The sequence below is a fragment of the Ochotona curzoniae genome, unplaced genomic scaffold, assembly GCF_017591425.1.
Source record: "Ochotona curzoniae isolate NIBS_2020 unplaced genomic scaffold, NIBS_Ocur_1.0 contig_2699, whole genome shotgun sequence".
In the NCBI taxonomy this organism is placed as follows: domain Eukaryota; kingdom Metazoa; phylum Chordata; class Mammalia; order Lagomorpha; family Ochotonidae; genus Ochotona; species Ochotona curzoniae.
Genome location: NW_024465561.1, coordinates 4080831 through 4102704, shown reverse-complemented (window position 1 = coordinate 4102704; position 21874 = coordinate 4080831). Strand labels below are relative to the sequence as shown.

The following is a 21874-nucleotide window of genomic DNA, read 5'->3' as shown; positions in this document are numbered from 1 at the left end:
CCCATTGCAGGCCTGACTCACTCCTTTTCCTGGCTAGTGTTCCTCCGTGTGAATATACTGCAGCGTGCCTGTCTGTTCTCTTGACTGAAGCTGCTTGTTCCCATGTCCCAGGGCACATGTGCAGGATGTTTCCAGGAGAGCATTGGATTATTGGAGTGACTGTGTCAGTTTTACATACTCGAGTAACCACATAACAGATACCATTGCCCCGTATCCTCACCAACCTTGCATACTATCAGACTTTTTATCAATCTGCTGGGTATACTGGGAGGAGGTTTCCTTTTTATCTAAACTTATTTAAAGAGTAGATTTGAGTGAAAGCATCAAGTTACAAAAGCTAGCACAGATGGTGTGTGGGACATGGCAGAAACCCATGGGTTTTGGAAATGTACTAACTGGTGTGTCTGTTTCAGCTGACTCCACGGGAACCCACTCCCTCTACACAACGTACCAGGACTATGAGATCATGTTCCACGTCTCCACCCTGCTCCCCTACACCCCCAACAACAGGCAGCAGGTCAGTGATGGTTCCTGATCGTCCCTGTGGCTGTTTTTCTAACATTCTGTCCAGCGTTGGCTCTCCCAGCACTCTCCCTCGGGTCAGATGGAGGCCCGTGGCCTTGGAGACACCCTGTACGTGGTCCCTTCACCCAGGATAGAAACTAGCCCAGGTGTGGTGTGATGTCTGTTTAGTACCTGTTGTTTTACTTGTTATTTTTTGGCCTCCGTGCTTGACCTTAGCTGCCCTGACCCCCCTCAGGGGTGTCTTGAGTCATCACTGGTCTTATGAATAAAAATGAGTCAGCGTTAGTTGGATTGCAAGTGGCAGAAACTCACACTGGTGAGGGGAGTTCTGAGAGAGGGCTGGCTTTAGGTGTGACTGGATCCAGTGGCTCAAACAGCATTAACAGTCCTCTCCCCTCTGCTTTTCTTTGAAGAAGCTTTGTTCACAGGCCCTTATAAGTCATGACAAGCAGGTTCCCTAGAAGCCATGGAGTCCCCTGCCCCTGGCGAGGCTGCTGCAGGGAAAGGAGAGCTGTTTCTTCCAATTGTCCTGAGAACATTTCGGGGCTCAGTCTCACTGGGTCTTGCACGTGCCAGTCTCTCACCAAGGATAGGGATGCAAGGGGCTGATCGGCCAAATCTAAGTCATGTGCCCACCCCTGGGAGGGTTAGTACATTCAGGGAGGTGCTTTCCAAAGGGGATGGATGTGGGACACAGAAGGAAGGGGACAGAGGGAGAAGTGACAGCAACCCTCCAGGTGCCCAGAGACCACCAGTGTGACCCAGCTTCTCCCTAGGACACACCATGGGACCTGGGGAGCCATTCCTTCTAGTGAACAAAAATCTCACAGTGTTGACCAGTTGGGAAGTGAGTGTTCGTTCTCGGTTTATACAAGTGACACTGTAGATTCTATAGGCCAAAAGTGATCCAGTATTGGCAATTTTGTAAGACTGAGCAGATAGCTATGCCAGTGAAGAGTCTTGTTCTCTGAGTTCTTTCTTTGCCTTTCCCGGCTGTGTGACCTCAGGCAAGTGATTTCACCTGCCAAGCCTCAGGCTGCCCCTCTGTGAACTGAACGCAAGGATGGTGCCAGTTCTCTGGGCCCTCACCAATAAAAGGCCATGCTCCCACACACTGGAGCATGAGGCAAGGCCTGACACCCAGAGTGATGCCGGACCAGGTGCCTTCTTCTGACTGGACTCTGTGTTGGGCATAAACAGAAGTGGATTAGAATCCTGCATCACTGCCTGACTTAGGGCAAATCACTCCATCTTTGTGAGCTGTCTTGCCTGTTAAAAGGCATGAAATGAATTCATCCGTTACAGGATTGTTGTCAGGATTCAGTGAAATTATACATGTAAATTGTAAATGATTGTAAAATATCTAGCACAGGATCCACCACAATACTTGATCTAGCAATGTAATTTAAGGTAGTTTAGAACTACCAGGAGGGGGCAGCATTGTGGCACAATGAGTTAAGCCACCACCTGTAATATAGGCATCCCATATGAATCCTAGAGTCCCTGCTGCTTCAGTTCCCATCCAGCTCCCCGGTAATGTGTCTGGGAGGACAACCGAAGATGGCCCAAGTGCCTGGGCACTTGCTAGTCACATAGGAGACCGGGATGGCGTTCCAGGCTCTTGGTTTGGCCTGACCCAGGCTCAGCTGTTACAGCTATTTGGGGAATGAACCAGTGGTTGGAAAAATCTGTCTCCCTTTCTCGGTATAACTCTACCTTTCAAATAAATACATCTTTTAAAATAAATATAAACAAGAGAGGGGAAAAAAGAGAGCTAACAGAGTATCAGGCATGTAGCACAATGGTTGAAATGTCTCTTGAGAGGCCCACATCCTTTCTTGGGGTGCCCGGGTTCAAGTCCCAGCTCCAGCTCCAGTTCCAGCATGCTACTCAAGTGCATTCTGGAAGGCAGTAGGTGATAGCCCAGTTCCTGTATGAGAAACCTGAATTGAGCATTAGTAACAGCGATGAATAAATGGAGACGGGGAATGCTGGGTGTGGACTGGATCATGCAGAAAAGAGGTCAGTAAAGGCCTCCACAGCAGGGGGATGATGCAGCAGAGACCCAGGGAGTGAGCCCTGTGGGGGAGCTGGCAGAGGGGACAGCCAGTGCTGAGGCTGCAGGAACCAGGGTAGAGAGGAGCCTGGGAGATGTCACATAGGACACAGGTGGTGGCAGCGGATCCCGTATGTGTGTTACACATGGGGAGCAATGGGAACCTGGAATGGGAGCGGAGTGACAGCGAGAAGCTGTGTCAGTGGTCCAGGAGGACTCTGAGCTGACCTGTTACACTTTCCCTTCTGTTGCCCGTTCACCAGCTGCTGAGGAAGAGGCACATAGGCAATGACATAGTGACGATCATCTTCCAGGAGCCCGGAGCACTACCCTTCACCCCCAAGAACATCCGCTCGCACTTTCAGCACGTCTTCATCATTGTCCGCGTCCACAACCCCTGCACAGAGAATGTGTGCTACAGGTAGGCCCACCCGCACCAGGCGGGGCACAGAGGGCGCAGAGCTCCTGGCCACCCCGTGTGCTGCCCAGTAGTGCTTCGGTCAGGGGGAGGTGCCCCATCAACGATTTCTGTCTTCTGTGCGACAGCAACCTCCCTTCTAAATCTGGCCTAAGACAAAAAAAAAAAAGCCGTTGTATCTATTGGCTCTCAAAAATGACAAGTGTAGGAATGACCGGATCTGCTTCATTTTCCTGTCTGTACCTTCATTTCCTGGCAGCTCGGAGCCTAACCTCCTGTCAGCTGCAGATGTGGCAGAAGGAGAGCTCTTCCCTCCCAGGAGCTGAAGCAGAAGCTCCAAAACAGAGCTCACAGACCTGGCTGGGATCAGTTGCCTTCCCAGAACCAAGGGATTGACCGGGCTGGGCGCCAGGGCTGACGGGCACAGGAAGGATGCACCAGAGAATATCAAAACAGAAGGATGGGCACTGGGCATTCAGGGGCCACCCATGGAGGTGGACCCCACCTGGGAAGAATTAACGACTTTCAGTTAACAAGTGGAGAAGAAGCATGGGCCAGGCCTCCTAGGTGTTAGACGTCTCTGTTCCGTATCCTCCCCCTGCCAGCATGAAGCCCGGAGGAGCTAGCAGCCCCAACAAGCAGGGGGAAGCTCTCAGAGGTTGGAGAGGGAGGCCAAAGCTGTAGTCCTTGCCCATTGGTCCTTGGTCCAGTCAGTAACCTGGGCCCAGGCCAAGGTGAGCACGTGTCCCTGCAGACTTGGGAACAGGCCGGGATGTATTATCTTCCCACTTTTAAGAGTGCCCTGACCCCTACCTTCTGAGGTGCCTTCATGGAGGCTGCCAGGTCAGCCATTCCTTGGGCATTCCAGATACCTGCCATGTCGACAGCTGTGTGTTCATTTTCCTGTTATCCATTGCCACACGTGTGGCAGTCCATCGTGTACACTCTTCTGCAGCCTGTGTTTTTTTCACTCAGCTGTCTTTGAAGTCTTCCCACACCAGTATACAGCATACATTCATATCCTTTCTTATGGCCTCATATTCTACCCTTAAGCACACTCCTCCACTGGTGGGCACTGGCCGTGAATAACCTGGTTGCACTCTCCACACACATATTTGCAAATATGTATCTATAGGGTGCATTCTTGGCGCTGGAGGGGATGTCTGTGTGCACGCTGCTGGTCTGGGGGTACTGTCTGCTGGTAGCTGGGTACCACCAGCTCATTGCACACCAGGACCTGCTAACAGGAAAGGCCCCACGCTTGAAGCTGGCTCCTCCCAGCCCCTTTGCTCCCAGAGTGCCTTCACCTCAGGCCCAGTGTGACACAGAGCATGCCTGGACGGTGCTAGGGTTTCGAGTTTTGCTCTTCCTCAGTAACTGAGAGGTAGCCCTGGTGAGACAAAATGGGAATTATTTACACATACACCCATCCCCGGAAAAGTAGCTATCCAAGTTGGGGAGGTGAATTGGCTTGGGTGGGTCCTTCTCACCCTCCTCCTCACTCTGTCCACCTCTCTAGGTCAACCACAACCTCCTTCCTCTCCCATCCAGCTCCATGTGATCTCCAGGGTAATTTCTTCTTAACTGATGTACAAACTTTTCTTGTTTTTTACAATCTAACTTTAAAATGTGTTTATTATGCAATATTCTAAACCTTCTAAAAAGTGCAAAAATCATGTAACAGACACCCATGTGCCCAGCACCAGATTTAACAGATGTTAACATTTTGCCTCATTTGCTTCAGCTCTCCCTTGTTTCTTTTAAAGAATGAAGTGTTAGAGACGCATGCAAAGCTGCCCCTCACGCCTTCCTCCAGTTCCCTCCTTTCCTTTGCCCCAGGCAGCTATTCTCTGGACAGACCTGACCTCCAGGCTCTCCCCTGTGGGAGGTGCAGATGTCCAGGCCCCACCCACCCCGGCCTGTCCTCCTGCCCCTTCTGACTCCCCCGAGTTCCCCTACTGGATTCTTAGCTGTCCTTCAAGGCTGAGTCAGACATGCCTTGGTCACCCTCCTATGGCCCTTTACCTTCTCCGCATGCTGTGCAATCACACTTCTAACACAATACTCAACCACACCATGAAAACGACTTCCCATGGCTCATGCTCCCTGTGAAAGCACTCCCAGGATCATTTGTGCCTTCATGTTTCTATCATGGCACATTGTGGGCACTTGAGTATCTGGCTAGACAGATACTTGGCCCTGATATTGTAAGCAGTAAGAAGATAATTGTTAAATGAATAATTTCTAGAATTGTTAAATGAATAATTATGAGTTTTAGAAATTCTAAGCTACGATGGTCAGGGACCGTAGTGGTCACACCGTCGCCTAACTACATCAGGCATGGCATCTTGTGTGCTGGGGCCTGTGTCTTAGTGAGCACCCCTGGGACCTGCACACTGAAACAGCCCAGCCTTTCCTGCTGGGAAGAGCCAGACAAGCTGCTCTGATGGTCCAAGAGCCTTCAGCAGCTTGCAGTTTTCATGATTATTGAAATCATGAATTAGAACTGTGGGAAAAGCCAAACTCTGTCCCTTTAAGCAACCAAATGCTGAATGAAGATGCTGCAAAAGTCTTCCTGCCCACATAGCCCAGTGACCACATCATCAATTCAAGCTGAGGGACTCATGGGGTCATCTCATCCATCCCCAGCTTGGGGGACAAGGCTGTGCCCACCTAATTGCCCTCTAAGGAAAACTTGCCAGGTCTGTGTGACCTCTTCCAGAATGTCTGTCCTGGGAAATGCCATCTTGTTAACCCTTTATCCACTGTGCCACGTTGGTCTAAATCTGTTTCTTCTGGGTCCATCTGTTCAAGTTTTAATCATTACTTTACACTGAGTACCTGCTTGGGAATCCGCTAGGCTCCCAGGGTACCTGCCCACCTGGCCCTTCTAGGGTATGAAGCCTCTCTAAACATTGAGAGAGTGCCATGGTCTGAGCTGCTGCATGGGGATCCTACAGTAGCCCCCTCCCTGTGGCTTCTCACATGTTCTGTTCCTCATTAGGCAACCACAGAGATCTTTGCACATGACCAGTCTCTGGTCATTCTCTCCAGTTCCAGCTGGAGAGGGGCCCAGCAAGAAGCAAGTACTCACCTCAGGGATGGATGTAAGTGAAGTTAGACAGTAGGGTGCTGGCATGGTGTGGGTAGGTTATAGAGCCTGTGTGGCAGAGTGAGGCATTTAGGGGCTAGCAACAGCAGGGAGACATTTCTGCACCACCCAACTTGACAGAATAAGAACAGGATTGGGAGCAAAGGTTTCTGTGAGTTGGTGAGTCACCCTGGGAGAAAGACCCTCCACCACCACCAACAGGAGCAGAGGCTTTGAGAAAGGGACCCAGGACCACAGCCCAGCTGGTGATGCAGGAAATAGGAGGCAGACCCATTCTTCCCCTGATAATTTCAAGTCTTTGATTAAAAGCCATTGGTCAAGTCAAGTCACTTGACCAGGCTTAGATCATCACTGGGGCAGGGACACACCAGCATACAAAGATGGGGAGGAAGCAGTGAATTTTCCGCAAGTTGTAATCTCATCTACCACACAGTGATTGTGTGTGTGAAATAAGAACTGAAGCTGAACAGTGTTCAAGGTACTATCATTGACATCTGTGGGTGTTTAAACATCTACTGTATAGAAAGTAAAAATGTATAAGCATGTGTAAGGCTTGTTTCAAAGCTTCTAATCTAGTTAGCAGCTTACTCATTAGATGTGCACTTTGTTCTTCCAGACAAAGCTCCTCCTTCTGATCATGTATTTTCTTAAGACAGTCTCAGTGCTTTTCTCCCGCCTGCCTCAGCGATTTCTCCCTCCTCCCTTTTCAGTATGGCTGTGACCCGATCCAAAGATGCTCCTCCCTTCGGTCCCCCGATCCCCAATGGAACCACATTCCGCAAATCTGACGTCTTCAGAGACTTCTTGCTGGCCAAGGTGATTAATGCTGAGAATGCTGCTCACAAATCCGACAAGTTCCACACCATGGCCACCAGGACCCGCCAGGAATACCTCAAGGACCTGGCTGAAAACTGTATATCCAACACACCCATCGACTCCTCTGGTAAATTCAACCTCATCTCCCTGACCTCCAAGAAGAAGGAGAAGACAAAGGCACGGGTGGGTGCAGAGCAGCACAGCGCAGGGGCCATCGCCTGGAGGGTGGCAGCTCAGGACTATGCCCAAGGAGTGGAAATTGACTGCATTTTGGGAATTTCCAACGAATTTGTGGTGCTTCTGGACCTGCGCACCAAGGAGGTGGTGTTCAACTGCTACTGTGGGGATGTCATTGGCTGGACCCCAGACTCCTCGACACTGAAAATCTTCTATGGGCGAGGGGATCACATCTTCCTACAGTCCACAGAGGGTTCTGTTGAGGACATACGGGAAATTGTGCAGAGACTAAAGGTAAGACACAGCCTGGGAAAGGTGTCATGCATTAAAAATCTCATTGTGAACTCCTGGTGAACAGCTCAGACTAAGACTGTTGGCCAAACTGAGAGTTGCTGATTGATCGCAGTTCAATTGGTAGCGACTGCCTGCAGCCTTATACAAAGAAAGACTCAGGCTCCACAGAAGGGACTCCTCGGTCAGTGACTACCTCCACCGGAAGTTAGCAGGGTGGCACTTCATGTCTACTAAATAGAAAAGGAGGTGTTGCACAGTAGTTGAACAACATAGGTGCTAGAGTCAGAAGGCCTAGCTTCAAGTCCTAACTTTGCCTCCTACAAACTGTGTGTCCTTGACCCATCTGAAAAGTGGGAACAAAAATCCTACATTATGGACCAGTGTTAAGGGGTACATGGATGACATTGCCCGGAGAAGTTGACCTGACTTCATAGCACCACCATCACGGAGGCTGGCCTTTGCATTCTCAGGAAGTGCAGGATGAGGAAAGGTCTGCTCTTGGCTTCTTTGGCTCCGGAGTTTGTTCCAGGTCAAGGGAGAAATAACCATTGGAGTTGAGATTTCCTTTTAGGAAGTAGGATCTGGGAATAAGACCTTTATGGGTTTTGCTCACTTGCTTGTCTCATGTGCCTAGAACAGGGCTAGCACACAGAAGATATTCAATGAATATGAATTAGTTGGTGAGTTGGTAAAGCAAATTTGTTGAGTCCTTACCCAGTGCTGAGCATTTTGCATGAACAATTTTGTAATCCTTGTACCCACCCTATGAAGTGTGGGTCCCATTCTTGGCCCCGGGTTACAGTTGAGGAAACTGAGGCCTGGAGAGATAGAATACTTATAATGTCAGCCAGTAGATGACAGAGTGGGGTCTGTATACAGGCTTTTCTGACTGTAACACCTGTTTCTTGGGCTACTATTGTGTTCTGGAAGCAACAAATTGAACTGCCACCTTCAATGCTAACGTCTGATATCAGAGCACCAATTTGGGCCACAGTTGCTGTGCTTTCAATCCAGTTCCCTGCTGGGAAAGCAACAGCAGGTGACTTAAGTGCTTGAGGCCTTCCCACCCGTGTGGGATGCCTGGATGGAACGCCAAGCTCCTGGCTTCGGCCTGGCCCATGCTCAACTGGTGTGGGCATTAGGAGAATGAACTAGTAAATGAAAAATCTTTTATTCTCTCCCTCTCCCTTTCTCTGTCACTCTGACCTCCAAATAAATTAATCTTTAAAAAAAATCACCTCTGCCCAAACTCAGCATCTCTACTAGTGTGCCTATGAGACTGCTGAAATAAGAGTTCCAAGGGCAGGATGAGAGGGCAGTTTGGCTGCATTATCTGTCACCCCATTGATCGCCAGGGTTGATTCGGCTGATCCGGCTGGCTATGTGAGTGTCCCCTTCCTCACCACTCCATGTGTGTCCCTCCCTAAGCTGCGTGCTCAAAGAGGATGACCATCCCTGCTAGAGGAGGACCGGTCTTCAATCAAGGGTATACAAGGAGCTGTGCTCCCCTACTAGAACCTCCAAACAAGCGCCATCTTTTAGTGGGCAGACTGCAGCTACCTTTCCTTTATCACCACCTTGGCATGAGCCACTGTGGTCTCTTCTGGACAGCTGTGACGGCCTCCTCGCTGACCTCTTGTTTTCCCAGCCTACTTTTCCCATGATCCGTCCTGTGCTCCATAGTCAGAGAGGTCTTATCACGTCACTGCTGACCCCAGACCTTCAGCTAGCTCTCTGTAAAAGGCAAAATCCTACAGCAGCTTAGGAGGCTCCGTATGCTCTGCTCTCTGACCTTGTCTCCCCATTAGTGGTAGTGTCCCAGCTACCACAGACCTCCTCAGGCATCTATCTGGACTCAGGCCTTGGCACTGCCTTTGTTCTCTTGTGGGAATCTCCCTTGCTGATCTTCACATGGCTCCCTGCCTTCTGTTTGGTCCAGCATCACCTTGTCTGTGAGGCATCATGGAGGTAGCAAACTCCCTTGCCTGACTAGGCCCAGAACACATTCCACATACTTTGCCTGCCTTTCCACCTTCTGACGTGATGATATTACTGCTTCACCTTCAAGTTCCCAGCCCTATGCCTGGCATCTAGCATGCAGTACACTTAGCACATACCTGCTTAACCTCCCTGTCCCTGGCCCTGAGCCTGGCATCTGGCATGCGTAGACACTTAGCACATACTGGAGGTGTGCATGAATTCAAACGTTCCAGTCCTGAGAGCAAGGGGAGTACTTTGCTTTTTTTCTCACAGAAGCCCACTGAGGTCAACACCATTATCTTCTCTGCTTTGTAGATGAGGAAACAGAGGTCAAATGAGAGCTTTGCCCGGGGCCCAAAGTGAGTTAAGAGCTTGAGAACTTGAACTTGTACTTCCACTCCCCAAATCCCAACAGCAGGAACTGTGCCAGGCTATATGTTCTACCTACATCCTCTACCATCCTCTCCCATGCCCACCCTCGTGCCTGCTGTTGGTGCTGTTCTTTTAGAGCCCATTTCCACAACTACCCTCATTCTGATTCTCAGAGCTCCACACTCTACTTAGGAACCATTGGGCCAGAAAGCAGTAATATTAACCATCACCCGTGATGGGGCAGGCCCACCCTGAAGGACTCCTCATGGTGAATCTGTTCTTGTAAAATCCGCCAAGGCGAGGATGCCAACCCTCTCCTGACAAAGCTGGAGTTTGACTGTCAAGCAGGTTGACTGGACCATCCTAGACACCCTAAACTTAACCCTGTCATCTTAAACTTCCTCATCTTAAAATAATCAAATTAGTAGTTTTTGCTTTCCAAGTGAGACATCAGTGAAACTGGCCACAGAAAGTGCTTAGCCCAATGCCTGGCACATGCATCCACCCCAAGGACAGTAAGCTGGGCTTGGGTCAGTGTGTGCAGGTCACAGCAGAGGTTTCCCTGAATTGGCTTATATATTGGATACCACAAGTACTCCCTGTCTCCTTTCTGGAACTTTGTGATGAGCAAGAATGGTCCTCCATGTGTGGCTTCCTTTGATTTGCTACAAAAGCAAAATAAATAGAACTGTCAAGACACAAGAGACACAGCAGCTCTCCCTCACCCAAAGTGACCCAAAGCAGCTGTAGTAGCTGATGACCAACTGGACTGCTGTAACAGACTGAGAGATCAAGTGGTAGAAAACTTCCCTTTCAGTGAGCGCTCAAGCTGGCCGAGTCTGTCAGGGAGCTGTTCTTGTGTCCGTCTTAAGACACTCCTTTCCCCTATGCAGATGCTGCTGAGTAACATGTTTATCTACATGGCCAAGCTGAGTCACCTCCTAGCCACACACCTGTCTTCACAGAGGAAGAACATGTGAGGGTTGAGGGAAATCTGTTTGAAGAACATGAGGCATAAGTTCCTTCACTTTACGTCCTATAGCCCAAAACGGAGTCATAGTGTCCACATCTAGCTGCAAGGGAAGCTGAGCAATACATTTTCCAAATAGGTAGGAAAAAGGAGGAGTGGGTGATGGACAACAATTGGCAGTCCTGGCCTCTGCAGTGTTTACTGGCCTTTAAGAGGCTGAACCTTTTTCATGAGAGCCATCCAGAATGCCAAGGGTTGATATAGCTTGATTGGCCATTGGCATGGGCCCATGGGACCTTTTCTTACAACCCAAAGCCCAACCTTTGGACAGGAGAGTGAGTGCTTCAAAAAGAATGTTGGTTCCCAGAGTGGAAGCAGTGGGCTGGGATAGGCCTACTCAAAGCTTTCTCTATGGAGTTAACTTTCCTTTCAACCAATTTCTGCTTGATAACTATGAAAAAATTCAAATATACAAACAGAAGGAATCGTGTATGTATCTGTGTCCCATTACCAACTTGACCAACCACAGCACATGACTCATCTTATTTATTCTCTTATTTTTCCCCTATTGATTTTGAAGCCAATCTTGGGTGTGATATCATTTCAGTATTTATTTCTGAAATACCCAGACTCGTAAACAGTAACTATTTTGTCGTTGTCACATATTAAAAATTAATAATTCCTTATTGTTAAAAAAGTTGCTATCCAAATAGGCTAGGAAATCAATTGCTATTCTCTAATTTTCAAAAAATTTTATTTCTGCATTTATTTGGAAGGCACAGTGACAGAGAAGGAAGGCGAAGTCTTCCATCTACTGACTCACTTCCACTGCCCTCCCAGGCTCTTTAGGAAGGAGCTAGATTGGAAGTAGAGAAGCCGGGACTGTAACCAGCACTTTGATGTGGGGTGCCAGCATCACAAGCAGAGACCTAGCTCTCTATGCCACAACGCTGGCCCCTAAGTGAGAACTTTAAAAGAATAGATGTTTGAGCTACAATGATAAAATATCTTAGACTGAGTGACTTATAGACTGCAGAACTTTATTTCTCATGGTTCCAAAAGCTTGGAAGTCCAGGTTCAAGGTACAGGCAGGTTTGGTGTCTGCTAAGGGCTGGCTCTCCATTTCACAGATGATCCTTTCTTGTGTCTTCGTACGGTGGAAGGGTTAAACTCCTTGGACCTCTGGTACCAGACACAACAGACAGCTCCACCATGGTCCATAAGATAAGGAAAAATAAAAAGGATCAAAGGACAGCTTGGTGGGAAAAGATAAGGACTATCTTACAAAATGCCTCTTAGATCAGGTTCTCCCTGCTTGCTAAATTCTCAGCGTCCAGTTCGTGAGCCAAACGAACTCGGTGACCTATTCAAGGTAAGTTCTTCACCGTCACACAAGCAGGTAATCAATCCATCTGATTGCAAGGAATATTTGTGTTTGTAGGGTCGTATGTACAGATGTGCAGATGCATGACTTAATCAGTGAGACAAAATTAATTCATATTTCAAGTGGTGGTCAGAAAAGTTTGAAGACCAGCACTAATAGGTCTATTAAATAGTGTTATTTGCAGCCTGAGAGTGACGTCTCACAGGAGATTTGAGCCATTGCCTACCTTGCAATTTGGGGGGAAGGGCAGGCAAGTGTATGACTAAGTAGTCATAGCTTGGTAAATTCAGCCTTTTTTATTCCAAGGAGAGGGAATCACTGATAGCACAGCAGGTGCCTGGAGCTTCTGTAGAGCTTAGGGTGTTTTTCCGATTTGGGGAAATCTCACTACTGAGCTGTCCGGTTGACTCCTCATTGGAAGAAGTGGGCAAGGGGTTCGCGCCTCCGAGAATGGTGTCATGAAGTGAAATAACACAGCATAATACATTCTGGTTCTAGAGAGGACCCCATGGGCTGTGACTTTTGCCTCCCAATTGGGCTAATCATCATGTCAGCCAAGATGCAATATTAATAGCTTCACATAACAGCAAAGCTTCATGTCCTGCTCATGCTGTGTGTCCATCCTGGATTCAGCCTGCATGCTTTACTCTCTTGCTTTTTTATATTTTGATTTAATTTTACTTTTATTGGAAAGTCAGATATATAGAGGAAAGACAAAGAAGATGATCTTCCATATGTTGATTCACTCCCCAAGTGGCCACAATGGCCAGAGCTGTGCCAATCCAAAATCAGGAGCTTCTTCCGGGTCTCCCACGCGGGTGCAGGGTCCCAAGGCTTTGGGCCGTCCTCAACTGCTTTCCCAGGCCACAGGCAAGGAGCTGGATGAGAAGCAGAGCCACCAGGATTAGAACCGGCGCTCATATGGGATCCTGGTGCATGCAAGGCGAGGGCTTTAGCCGGGCCTTTTTTTTTTCTTTATTTTTATTTGTGATACAGAATTACAGAAAGAAGGAGACATAGAGATCTTCTACCTAGTTGTTCATTCCCCAGATGGCCGCAACAGCCAGAGTTGAACTAGACCAAAACCAGGAGCCTGAAACACATTATCAGGGAGTTAAATCAGAAGTGGAACAGCAGGGACTCAAACCGGTGTCCATATAGGATGCTGACACTACGATCTGAGGCTTAACTTACTATGCCACACCATTGGGCTCAAGCTCTGTTCTCTTAAATACCAGGCCCGTAGCTGTGCAAACTGGCACCATTATATAAAAGGTTATTGTTCTCCAGCAAAGGGAACTGGCAGTTCAATATCCTGGCTCAGGGAACATACCAGTTTTACTCCTAATTCATTCAGCTGACCAGAAAGTCAAATTTTGAGGGGCCAAAAAGTGCAGTCTCACAGACACCAGGAGAAACATAGAGGCAGTTAAAGAAAAAGTTCATGGCCACCCGCTGTGTCGTCTTCTCTGTTTTCTAGAAAAACGGGAACATGTGCTGAGACCAGGTGGAAGTTCCCCTGCTGGTACCTTGCCATCACCTGGCTGAGTAGTTGGCAATCTGACCTCAAAGAAGGGTCTAGGACAGACATTTGGCCTAGCGGTTAAGATACCTGTTAAGGTACCTGCATCTTATATCAGAATGTCTGGGTTCAAGTCCCAGCTCAACCCTCGACTCCAGCTTCCTGCTGCTACAGATCACGGGGGCCAGCAGGTGGATGGTTCAAGTTGTGGGATTCCTGGCTCCCTGCTTCACCCCAGTCCAGCCACAGCCATGGTAGATGTTTGAGGTGTGAGCCAGTGGACGAAAGTCCACGTTCTTTTTCCTCTGCCTTTTAAAGTAAAAACACACAGACACGTGGGAAGGGGACCCGTGAGATCGTCCAGAGAACTGATGCAAGCGGCTTCTGAAGCTCCATCCTGCCTGTTCTCTGCAGGTGATGACCAACGGCTGGGAGACCGTGGACATGACCTTGCGCCGGAATGGGCTTGGGCAGCTGGGCTTCCACGTGAAGTACGATGGGACCGTGGCTGAGGTGGAAGATTATGGGTTCGCCTGGCAGGCCGGTCTCCGGCAAGGGAGCAGGCTGGTGGAGATCTGCAAGGTGGCCGTGGTCACGTTGACCCATGACCAGATGATTGACCTGCTGCGTACATCGGTCACCGTGAAGGTGGTCATCATCCCGCCCTTCGACGACGGCACACCGCGGAGGTAAGGGCACCTGCCCCGGAAGGAGGGAGCTGGGTGGCAGTTGACAGCTCCACGGTGGCTGGCTGGAGGGCTCCTGGGCATTGTCAGCTGAGGCCTAGCGAGGGCCCAGGCGCTCCATCGAGGATAACCGCATCGAGGGTTGGGTGCACAGCTGTTTGTTTCTTGCTGTGTGAGCCTCTTGTGCATTCTCTCCCGTCCCTCACTACAGCCCCGCGAGGCGTTGGTGCCTCATTACTTGGATTTTCTAGGTGAAGTGCACAATTAAAAGGCTCTTGTTGCCCACAGGCACGCTAACATGTCAGGGAATTTGTTCAGCACATACTGACTGAGGCTTCATTTGGAGTGCTGTAAACAAAGCCAGTTGTCTGCTGCCTTGGAGTGTGAGTTCTGCAGGGAAAGGCAGGCAGTAAAACAGTGAGTGTGTAAGGTACGCTCCACACCCAGGGATTCAACCAACTACACATCAAAAATGCTTGCATCTGAATGTGTTTAGAAATTTTCCCTCACCACTGTTGCCTAAGCAGAGTGACGACTGTTTACATGGCATGCACGTCATTATTAGGATGATAACCTATAAATGATTCAGGGTGAGCAGGAGGATTTATGCAGGTTATTTGCAAATATTGTGCCATTTTGTATCGGGGACTTGAGTGTTTGCTGATTTGGTTACCCAGGAGTGTCCCCAGAATCGGTCCTGGACAGATTTCAAGGGATGCCCACACTGAGCCCCCAGTTGCCACACTTAACTGACACACACAACCGCTTGTTTGTTTTGAAAACTGCCTCTGCCATCCTCTCGCTGTGGGTTATCTGGAATAATCTAGACCTTGGAATGTATTGCTATACAATAAGAACCTTTTTAAATTATTGTTATTATACTAGATTTAATAGCAGTTCCTTAATAGCAACTATTCTTTATTTAGTTGTTCCCTATTGTATCACAGGTACATTGTTGTGAAACAGAAAAGCAGCTGTTTTGTTCATTAGGAACCTCCCATTGTGCTGTTGATGTGTCCCTTTCAGGTCCTTGAAATCAGCTTTCCTTCCTTCTTCCCAACTCCCATTTTGAGAAGAAATCATGTTACGTGTCCATAGAGTTGACCACTACCTGGATTTAGTGAATTACCTCCCCCAGGGGTTCTTCAACCTTTTCTTCAGTGTGTGTATTTCTTGTAAACCGGAGGTCAAGACACCTGCTCAGGTTCTGGTTGAAAGTCTTTCAGCCACAGAACATGTAGGTATCCAGCTGTCAGCAGGCACCATGTGTCTGGTCTCCCGCTGTGAGTGACATTTAGAGTGAGTGGAAGGCTCAGGCAGTGACAACCTCACCGTCCTAGTACACCTCCCTCATCATGACCACTGCCTAGATCCATATTTTGTTACAAGTCATATTACAAGTCATTCTTTCGTTCACTAGAATTCTCCCCAGAAGTAGCTCTTTGGTTACTCTGAGGTTCAGTCTGTATGGATAAGGCAGTTCTCTGAACAACAGATCCTCTCGGCAGTCTCCAGAAGTGACCCAATAGGAGAGAACGAGAGAAGGTTGGCAATGTGCCCGGCCATGGGGGAAGCACACAGTACAGCCAGGTTGCCTCTGTTGGAATTCCTGCTCTCCCCTGTTTTAACTGGGGTCCTGTGCAAGTGGCCACATCATCCTGTCCCCCCAATTTTCCCATCTGTAAAATGGGAAAAATAATAAGTCCTTTCGAAGGCCCTAAGATCTGTAAAGTACCTAGAATAGTTCTTGACCCCTAGGAGGGGCTGTGATAAAAACACATGAGCTAACGTGGGAACAGGACTCCAGGAAAACCTGGAGGTGAGAAGAGAGACCCTTGGTGCTTGACAGACCAGAAAGAGGGCCTGTGTGGCTGGCACAGTGAGGTGACCCTGAATGCCCTGTTCACACGTGACCTCACTGGACTCCCACCAAGACTGGCATGTTCACAGACGAGAACACCAAGTATCAGAGTGGTTGAGACATGGATGCAGAGTTGCACAGCTAGCAGGGGCAAAGCAAACCTCAGTCCAGTTTGCCTGTGTCCATTCTTCTCTGGAAGCTTTCGAGAGCTGTGGGCATGTGAGAAGGGTTGCTCCGTCCCCGCTTTCCTAAGTAGTCCACAGAGGTTGCTTTTGTGTGCAGGCCTCAGCCCTGAAACCACTGGCTCAGCTACCTCTACCCACAGGCCTGACCCTCAACAGCAGGGCTCTCACTGAGCCCCAAGTGCCCCTCTGCCAGCCCTCTTATCCTTTCTCCCGCCTCCACGTGGGGCTAAGGCCAGCCACACCCCTCAGACCAGAGCAGGTACAGGTGAGCCCCTGAAGGTAAGCTTCCTGGAGGATGGCACCCCGGGTCAGACCCAGCCATGGGTACACAGTAAACCCACTTTCCCATCAGATAAGTGAAACCCCACACATGGAAGAGAAGCGGAAAAGTCCTCTCTGGACACATGGGTGGGAGCAAAGCAAAGCAAAAACATAGGTCCTCTGGCCATGGGAAGGTGGGACAGCCAGGGAGATAGGTTCTCATTTCCATGCCATAAAGTGGATGGCGTTCCTTGGGCTTCCTTTACCAGGACCTCCTGTTGGCAGGGGCAGGTGCGTGATCTAGACCTGGGCAGTTGGTGACAGCAATCTCTAAGTGACATCGTTGCAGAGCTGACAACCCCAGCTCTATGGCCTCTCACTGTACCCCGGCTCCTGGCCTCATGGTCACCATGAGCTCTGAAGGGAGTGAATGGCAAAGAGATTGCCATCACCCCTCCCCCCTTCAGACCATAAGTAGCCTACAGGGGCCCTCTCTCCCCACCCCCGCCAGGCCACCTGGCTGGAGTCCTCAGTGAGCCCTGTGCCTCCATGCCATGGCTAGCCTGTGCCTCCATGCCGTGGCTAGCCTGGGCTGGGCCAGCAGCTTAGGAGAGGGACATCCCAGACATCTTGTAAGGTGTGGCACCATGACCTTGAGTGCTTGTGCAGGCTCAAGAGGGATGTTCTCGCTTCTGTCGGTGCCTCATTGGTACCACAATCCTCGGATGTTTTCATCCCCTTTCATTAGACCCCAGGCCTGGGGGAAGAGTGGGTTGGAAAAGCCTCCTCTAGAAGGGAAATTGAGTCCCCAACAAGCCAGTGAAGAGATGGAAGGAGTCTCCATGGCCCGGGAAACTAGACTGTCCAAATCAAGGGCAAGCAGGCAGTAAGAGCCTGGGGGCATGCCCTGATACTTCTTCCACAGTGGATCATGAGTTGAGGGCAGAGGCAAGCCTAGATCTCCCTTCACAGGGGACTGGCTGAGGAAGCACAGACTGTGCAGGTGATAGAACACAGACAGCTGTTGAAATGAGACTGATCTGCACGATGCTGTTGGGAATTAAGGTGTGGAAAAATAGTGCTCATCTGCACAGAACGCTTCCGAAAGAACATGTGGGAAACTGAGCAGAGGCTGCTTCTGGACAGTGGCAAGGGGACAAGGACATCCTTTCCTTCCACTTTAAACCAGCAGAAATGGGGCTTCTCGAACACTGTGTGTCAGCAGCATCGCGGGCAGTTCAGTGGCAGGCAGATTCCTGGGCAGGCCCCATCTCTTGAGCGATCTCTCAACCCAGGGATCTATTTCTTTTCTCGTCAGTGGGGGTGACTTAGAAACTGGCAGCTTTGAGGTCACTGTAGAAGGGTAGAGGTAAAGAGCTGGGAGGAGTCTTCCCAAAGCCCCAAGTGGCTGTATTTGGGTTGCCGTGGTTGGGGATGCCAAACACAGCTTCATCTTCAGGATTGGTGGGAGATGCAGTGGGGGAGGCCAGAGGATCAGCATCCTGTTTGTTAAGACCCTCAACTCCTGCTCAGAGCACCCACAACCACCCTCCACTGAGTATGTGCCTCTTTGAGATCAGACCCAGGAGCCCCTGGCCCAAGATGAGATGATCAGTAGCTGGGATAGAGTTCAGAAGCCCCAAGAAACTACTCCCTGGCCCCCAAACCACTGTTCAGGGGGCTTGTGTGCCTGATGTTTCCAACTGGGGACTTGATTTAGGATCACTTATCTGTGGAACGTGATGTTCAGGTCAGGACTCGAGGGACCAGCAAAGGAAACAGCTAAATCAAAGATGGGAAGCCACGGAGGTCCTCTCTGGCTCCCATACCTGACGAGACCCATACACACAGTAAGGTACAGGCATGGCTGTGTCCTCGGGCTTCTCCCTCTATCAGCTCGTTCCTGCTCTGTGTTGCTGGCATTCAGTCTTCATCCCCGTAGAGATGAAGATGACCCAGACACACACCTCACAGACACACACACACCCACACACCCACACACCCACCCCCGAGTCTAGACTCAGATCCCGCAGCTCAGCCACCCGAATGGAAATGGAGCTTTGCTTCCAGTCCCTCCCAAAGCCTTTCATTTGTTGACTCTGGTTGGCCCTGCTTAGGCCACGTGACTTCCCTGTTCTAGTCATCATATCCAAGGGAACTGAGTGAGCCGCACCCAGAGCACAGGCCCCTGGTGTCAGAAGAACAAGCGGAAGCTAACCAGGCAAGAACGACAGGCCCCACCTCCACCTCCAAGTCCTTGAGGATCTGGGGCTGCGTTAGCAATTCCTGTCGCTGTTCCTTAGCTGTTGCCTGAGGAGACATCATCACTCATGAGCCCCAGAGGAGCCAGAAGGAGCTGCCGTGATGCTGCCAGGAGGCAGGGGGCAGCAGGCCCAGAGCAGGCAGAGCTCATCCTTAGGTCACCTTTGGATGACTCCTGGGCAGCTGTGACCTGGGCCCATGAGCCACCAACTCTCACAGCTCTTTAGCCAAGTGGCCACTGAAGCTTTCTGGGCTCCAGGGATCTCAGAAGAGCTCAGGGGGTCTGCTCTAAGGGGACACAGGAGCTTCCAGGCCAAGGACTCTGCAGAGCTCTCGCTCTCAGCTGCCAGGGAGTGGATTTCCAGAGCCCGGCCCCCTCCTCGAGCTCAGAGCCCCCTCTGTGCTGCACTGCAGCAGTAGCGGCGGCACGGCAGTGGAGACTGCAAGCCTGGCCCTCGGATCTCCCTACCTCGAGCCAAGACCACTGCAGAGTGTGTGCCAGCCTGGTCTGGAGGGAGTCGCAGGCCGCTCTGCAGCTATTTCAAGGTTCTGGATTTCGTAGCTTTTTTTTTTTCCTAACCACCCTGCAAAGTAGGTCACCTGCTCCTCTTCCACTTGCCTTTTGAGATTCTGTGGAACAAGGCAGATACTGTCCTTTGATTCTGAGGGCATCCGCCTTCTAGCCCCAAATACTGCTGGAGTGGAGGTGGGACCAATCCAGTCCGTGGAGGGCACTCAGACTGGGGGCCTGGGTCTGGGAGAAGGGAGAGGGCAGCAGCAACGTGCCAGCAGACGGGGCCAGAGAGGAGGGAGGTAGAGTAGAAAGGGCCTCGCGGTCCGCATCCCTGTTGGGTCCTCCTGGCTGAGACGCAGAGCTCACTGGTCAGTTTCAAAGCCCTGATTCAAGGGGTGCCTGCCTGGCTTTTAAAACAAGCCACCCTGTGTGGCATGGGCCAGGAAAACCCAGGCCCAGGTAAGGAGGCAGCAGGCACACGTGCTGCTGGCCTGGGCCTTCCTGAGTCACCAAGCTTTTCTTCCCAGGGGGTGGCCGGAGACCTACGACATGAATACCTCGGAGCCCAAGACCGAGCCAGAAAGCGTCCTTCCGGGGGGCCGGCCCCCCTACCGCAGCAACGCTCCCTGGCAGTGGAGCGGGCCGGCATCCCACAACTCTCTGCCAACCTCCAAGTGGGCTACTCCAGCCACCCCTGGCCACGTCCAGTCCCTGAGCCGGCCCCCGAAGCAGGCCCCCATGGTCCCCTTCCGGGAGCCGCAGCCACTGCACAGCAAGAGGTAAGGACGCCCCCATCGCCTGCCCACACACCCACCCTCCCCTTGGCCCTTCTCTTCGCCCTCCCATTTTTTCTGTTCTCTCCCTCGTCGCTTCTAGCCACCTTCCTCCTTATCCTCGGGTCTGCCTCCTCTCTCCATCCCTGCCCCGAGGCCTCTGCCGTGAGCCACCAGTGCTGGGGAGCTGAGTAGAGACTGAAGCCCACCATGCTAAGAATGGGATTAAAACTGATTTCTGAGAAGCAGGAAAGTTAGGATGGCAACTTCCCCTCAGGGAGGCAGGGAAGTGAGAGGGAGGAAGCCCACAGGGACCTAGTGTCATCATCGTGACGCCTATAACGTGCAGGGACTCCTTTGCAGATGTGTGTACAAAGATGAAAGTGTTCTTATAAAATGAAAGAATCCAGTGTTTGGAGCATCTGCTCCCAGCAGACGGGCAAAGGAGGGTCTCTGGCAGCATGCCTCCCCTACCCCTCCACTGGGCTGCACAAGCTGAGGGGTGAGGACAGCAACAGAACTGGGGAGGCAAGGGGCATCCCAGCTTCCACTTCTCCACCCCGTCGAGCTTGTGGCAAGTGAGATGTGGTCTGGCCGACCTGAGGCAGTAGTACCCTCCTAATCACCCCCTGCTCTAATTCCAGGCCTGTCAGCTTCCCAGAAACCCCTTACACAGCATCACCAGCAGGGGCCGACAGAGTCCCTCCCTACCGACAGCCTTCTGGGAGCTTCTCCACCCCGGGTTCAACCACCTACAGATACAAGCCATCGCCAGAAAGGTCAGAATCTCTTGCTTTTTGGGTTTTTTTGTTTTGTTTTGTTTTGTTTTGTTTTTGTTTTTCAAGTTACAAAACCCTTTTATTCTTCCTCAGGAAATGCATGCCCTGCCCACATGCACTTACCATTTAATGGGGTTTCTGATCATCGGTGCACAGGAAGTTAACCATGTCTCATGTCAGCGTTTAGGGCTGGGATACTCGATCTCACCATCAAGTCCCTGGTGAGAACATCTGGGTCCCACATTGGCGTGCCTGGGTTTGAGCCCCAGCTCTGCCTCCTGACTCCAGTCTCCTGCCACCCATGTGGGAGACCTGGATGGAGTCCCTGCTTCCAACTTTATTCTAACTTTATTCTAACCCTCGCACACATTTAAGGAGTAAACCAGCAGGTGGGAGCTCACTCACTTACTCTATTCCTCCCTGCCTCTTACTGTTTTAGGATTAAGCTAGATTGAACAGAACCCACCATTGGCTTTCTTTGCAACAGCATTTTAATTACATTTTTTGAGACTTATGTCAGTTGTTTGCGCAAGCCAATTCCCCTGCAACCATGACCATGTATCCCTGTATTTCACACCACCTATGACCAGGCCATCATCGTTATCCAGTTTTTATAATCTGTGACACTTCAGTTCCTGCCCACTTGGATCCACCCCAAGTTAAAGTGTGAGGCATCTTCACCAATCCTCCATGGCTCCCCTGTGCTCTCAAAATAAATCCAAACTCCACAGCTGGCATTCAAAACCCTCCAAGATCTGCCTCCAACCCAGCGTCCTGTGTCCTCCCTCCTTCAGGTCCCCGTCATTGCCTATTCTCAGATCAGACCTGTGGGCCTCATCCTGGCAGCCTCCTTTCCAACTTCCCACTTTCGTGTTCTGTTGCCTTAGCCTTCTAGCATCTTTGTCACCCTTCTCTTTCCCGACAGCC

The 21874-nt window shown here is 50.5% G+C and overlaps 1 protein-coding gene across 1 annotated transcript in view; it reads left to right on the top strand.

Annotated features, from left to right (window-relative positions):
• LOC121153684 (signal-induced proliferation-associated 1-like protein 3) overlaps positions 1 to 21874 on the top strand; it is a 209357-nt gene that overhangs the window by 139876 nt on the left and 47607 nt on the right. Inside the window, exons 7-12 of the mRNA XM_040976376.1 lie at positions 414 to 517; positions 2845 to 3002; positions 6822 to 7398; positions 14041 to 14315; positions 19923 to 20174; positions 20813 to 20947. Coding sequence (XP_040832310.1) covers positions 414 to 517; positions 2845 to 3002; positions 6822 to 7398; positions 14041 to 14315; positions 19923 to 20174; positions 20813 to 20947 — 1501 coding nt within the window. The remainder of the gene's footprint in view (positions 1 to 413; positions 518 to 2844; positions 3003 to 6821; positions 7399 to 14040; positions 14316 to 19922; positions 20175 to 20812; positions 20948 to 21874) is intronic.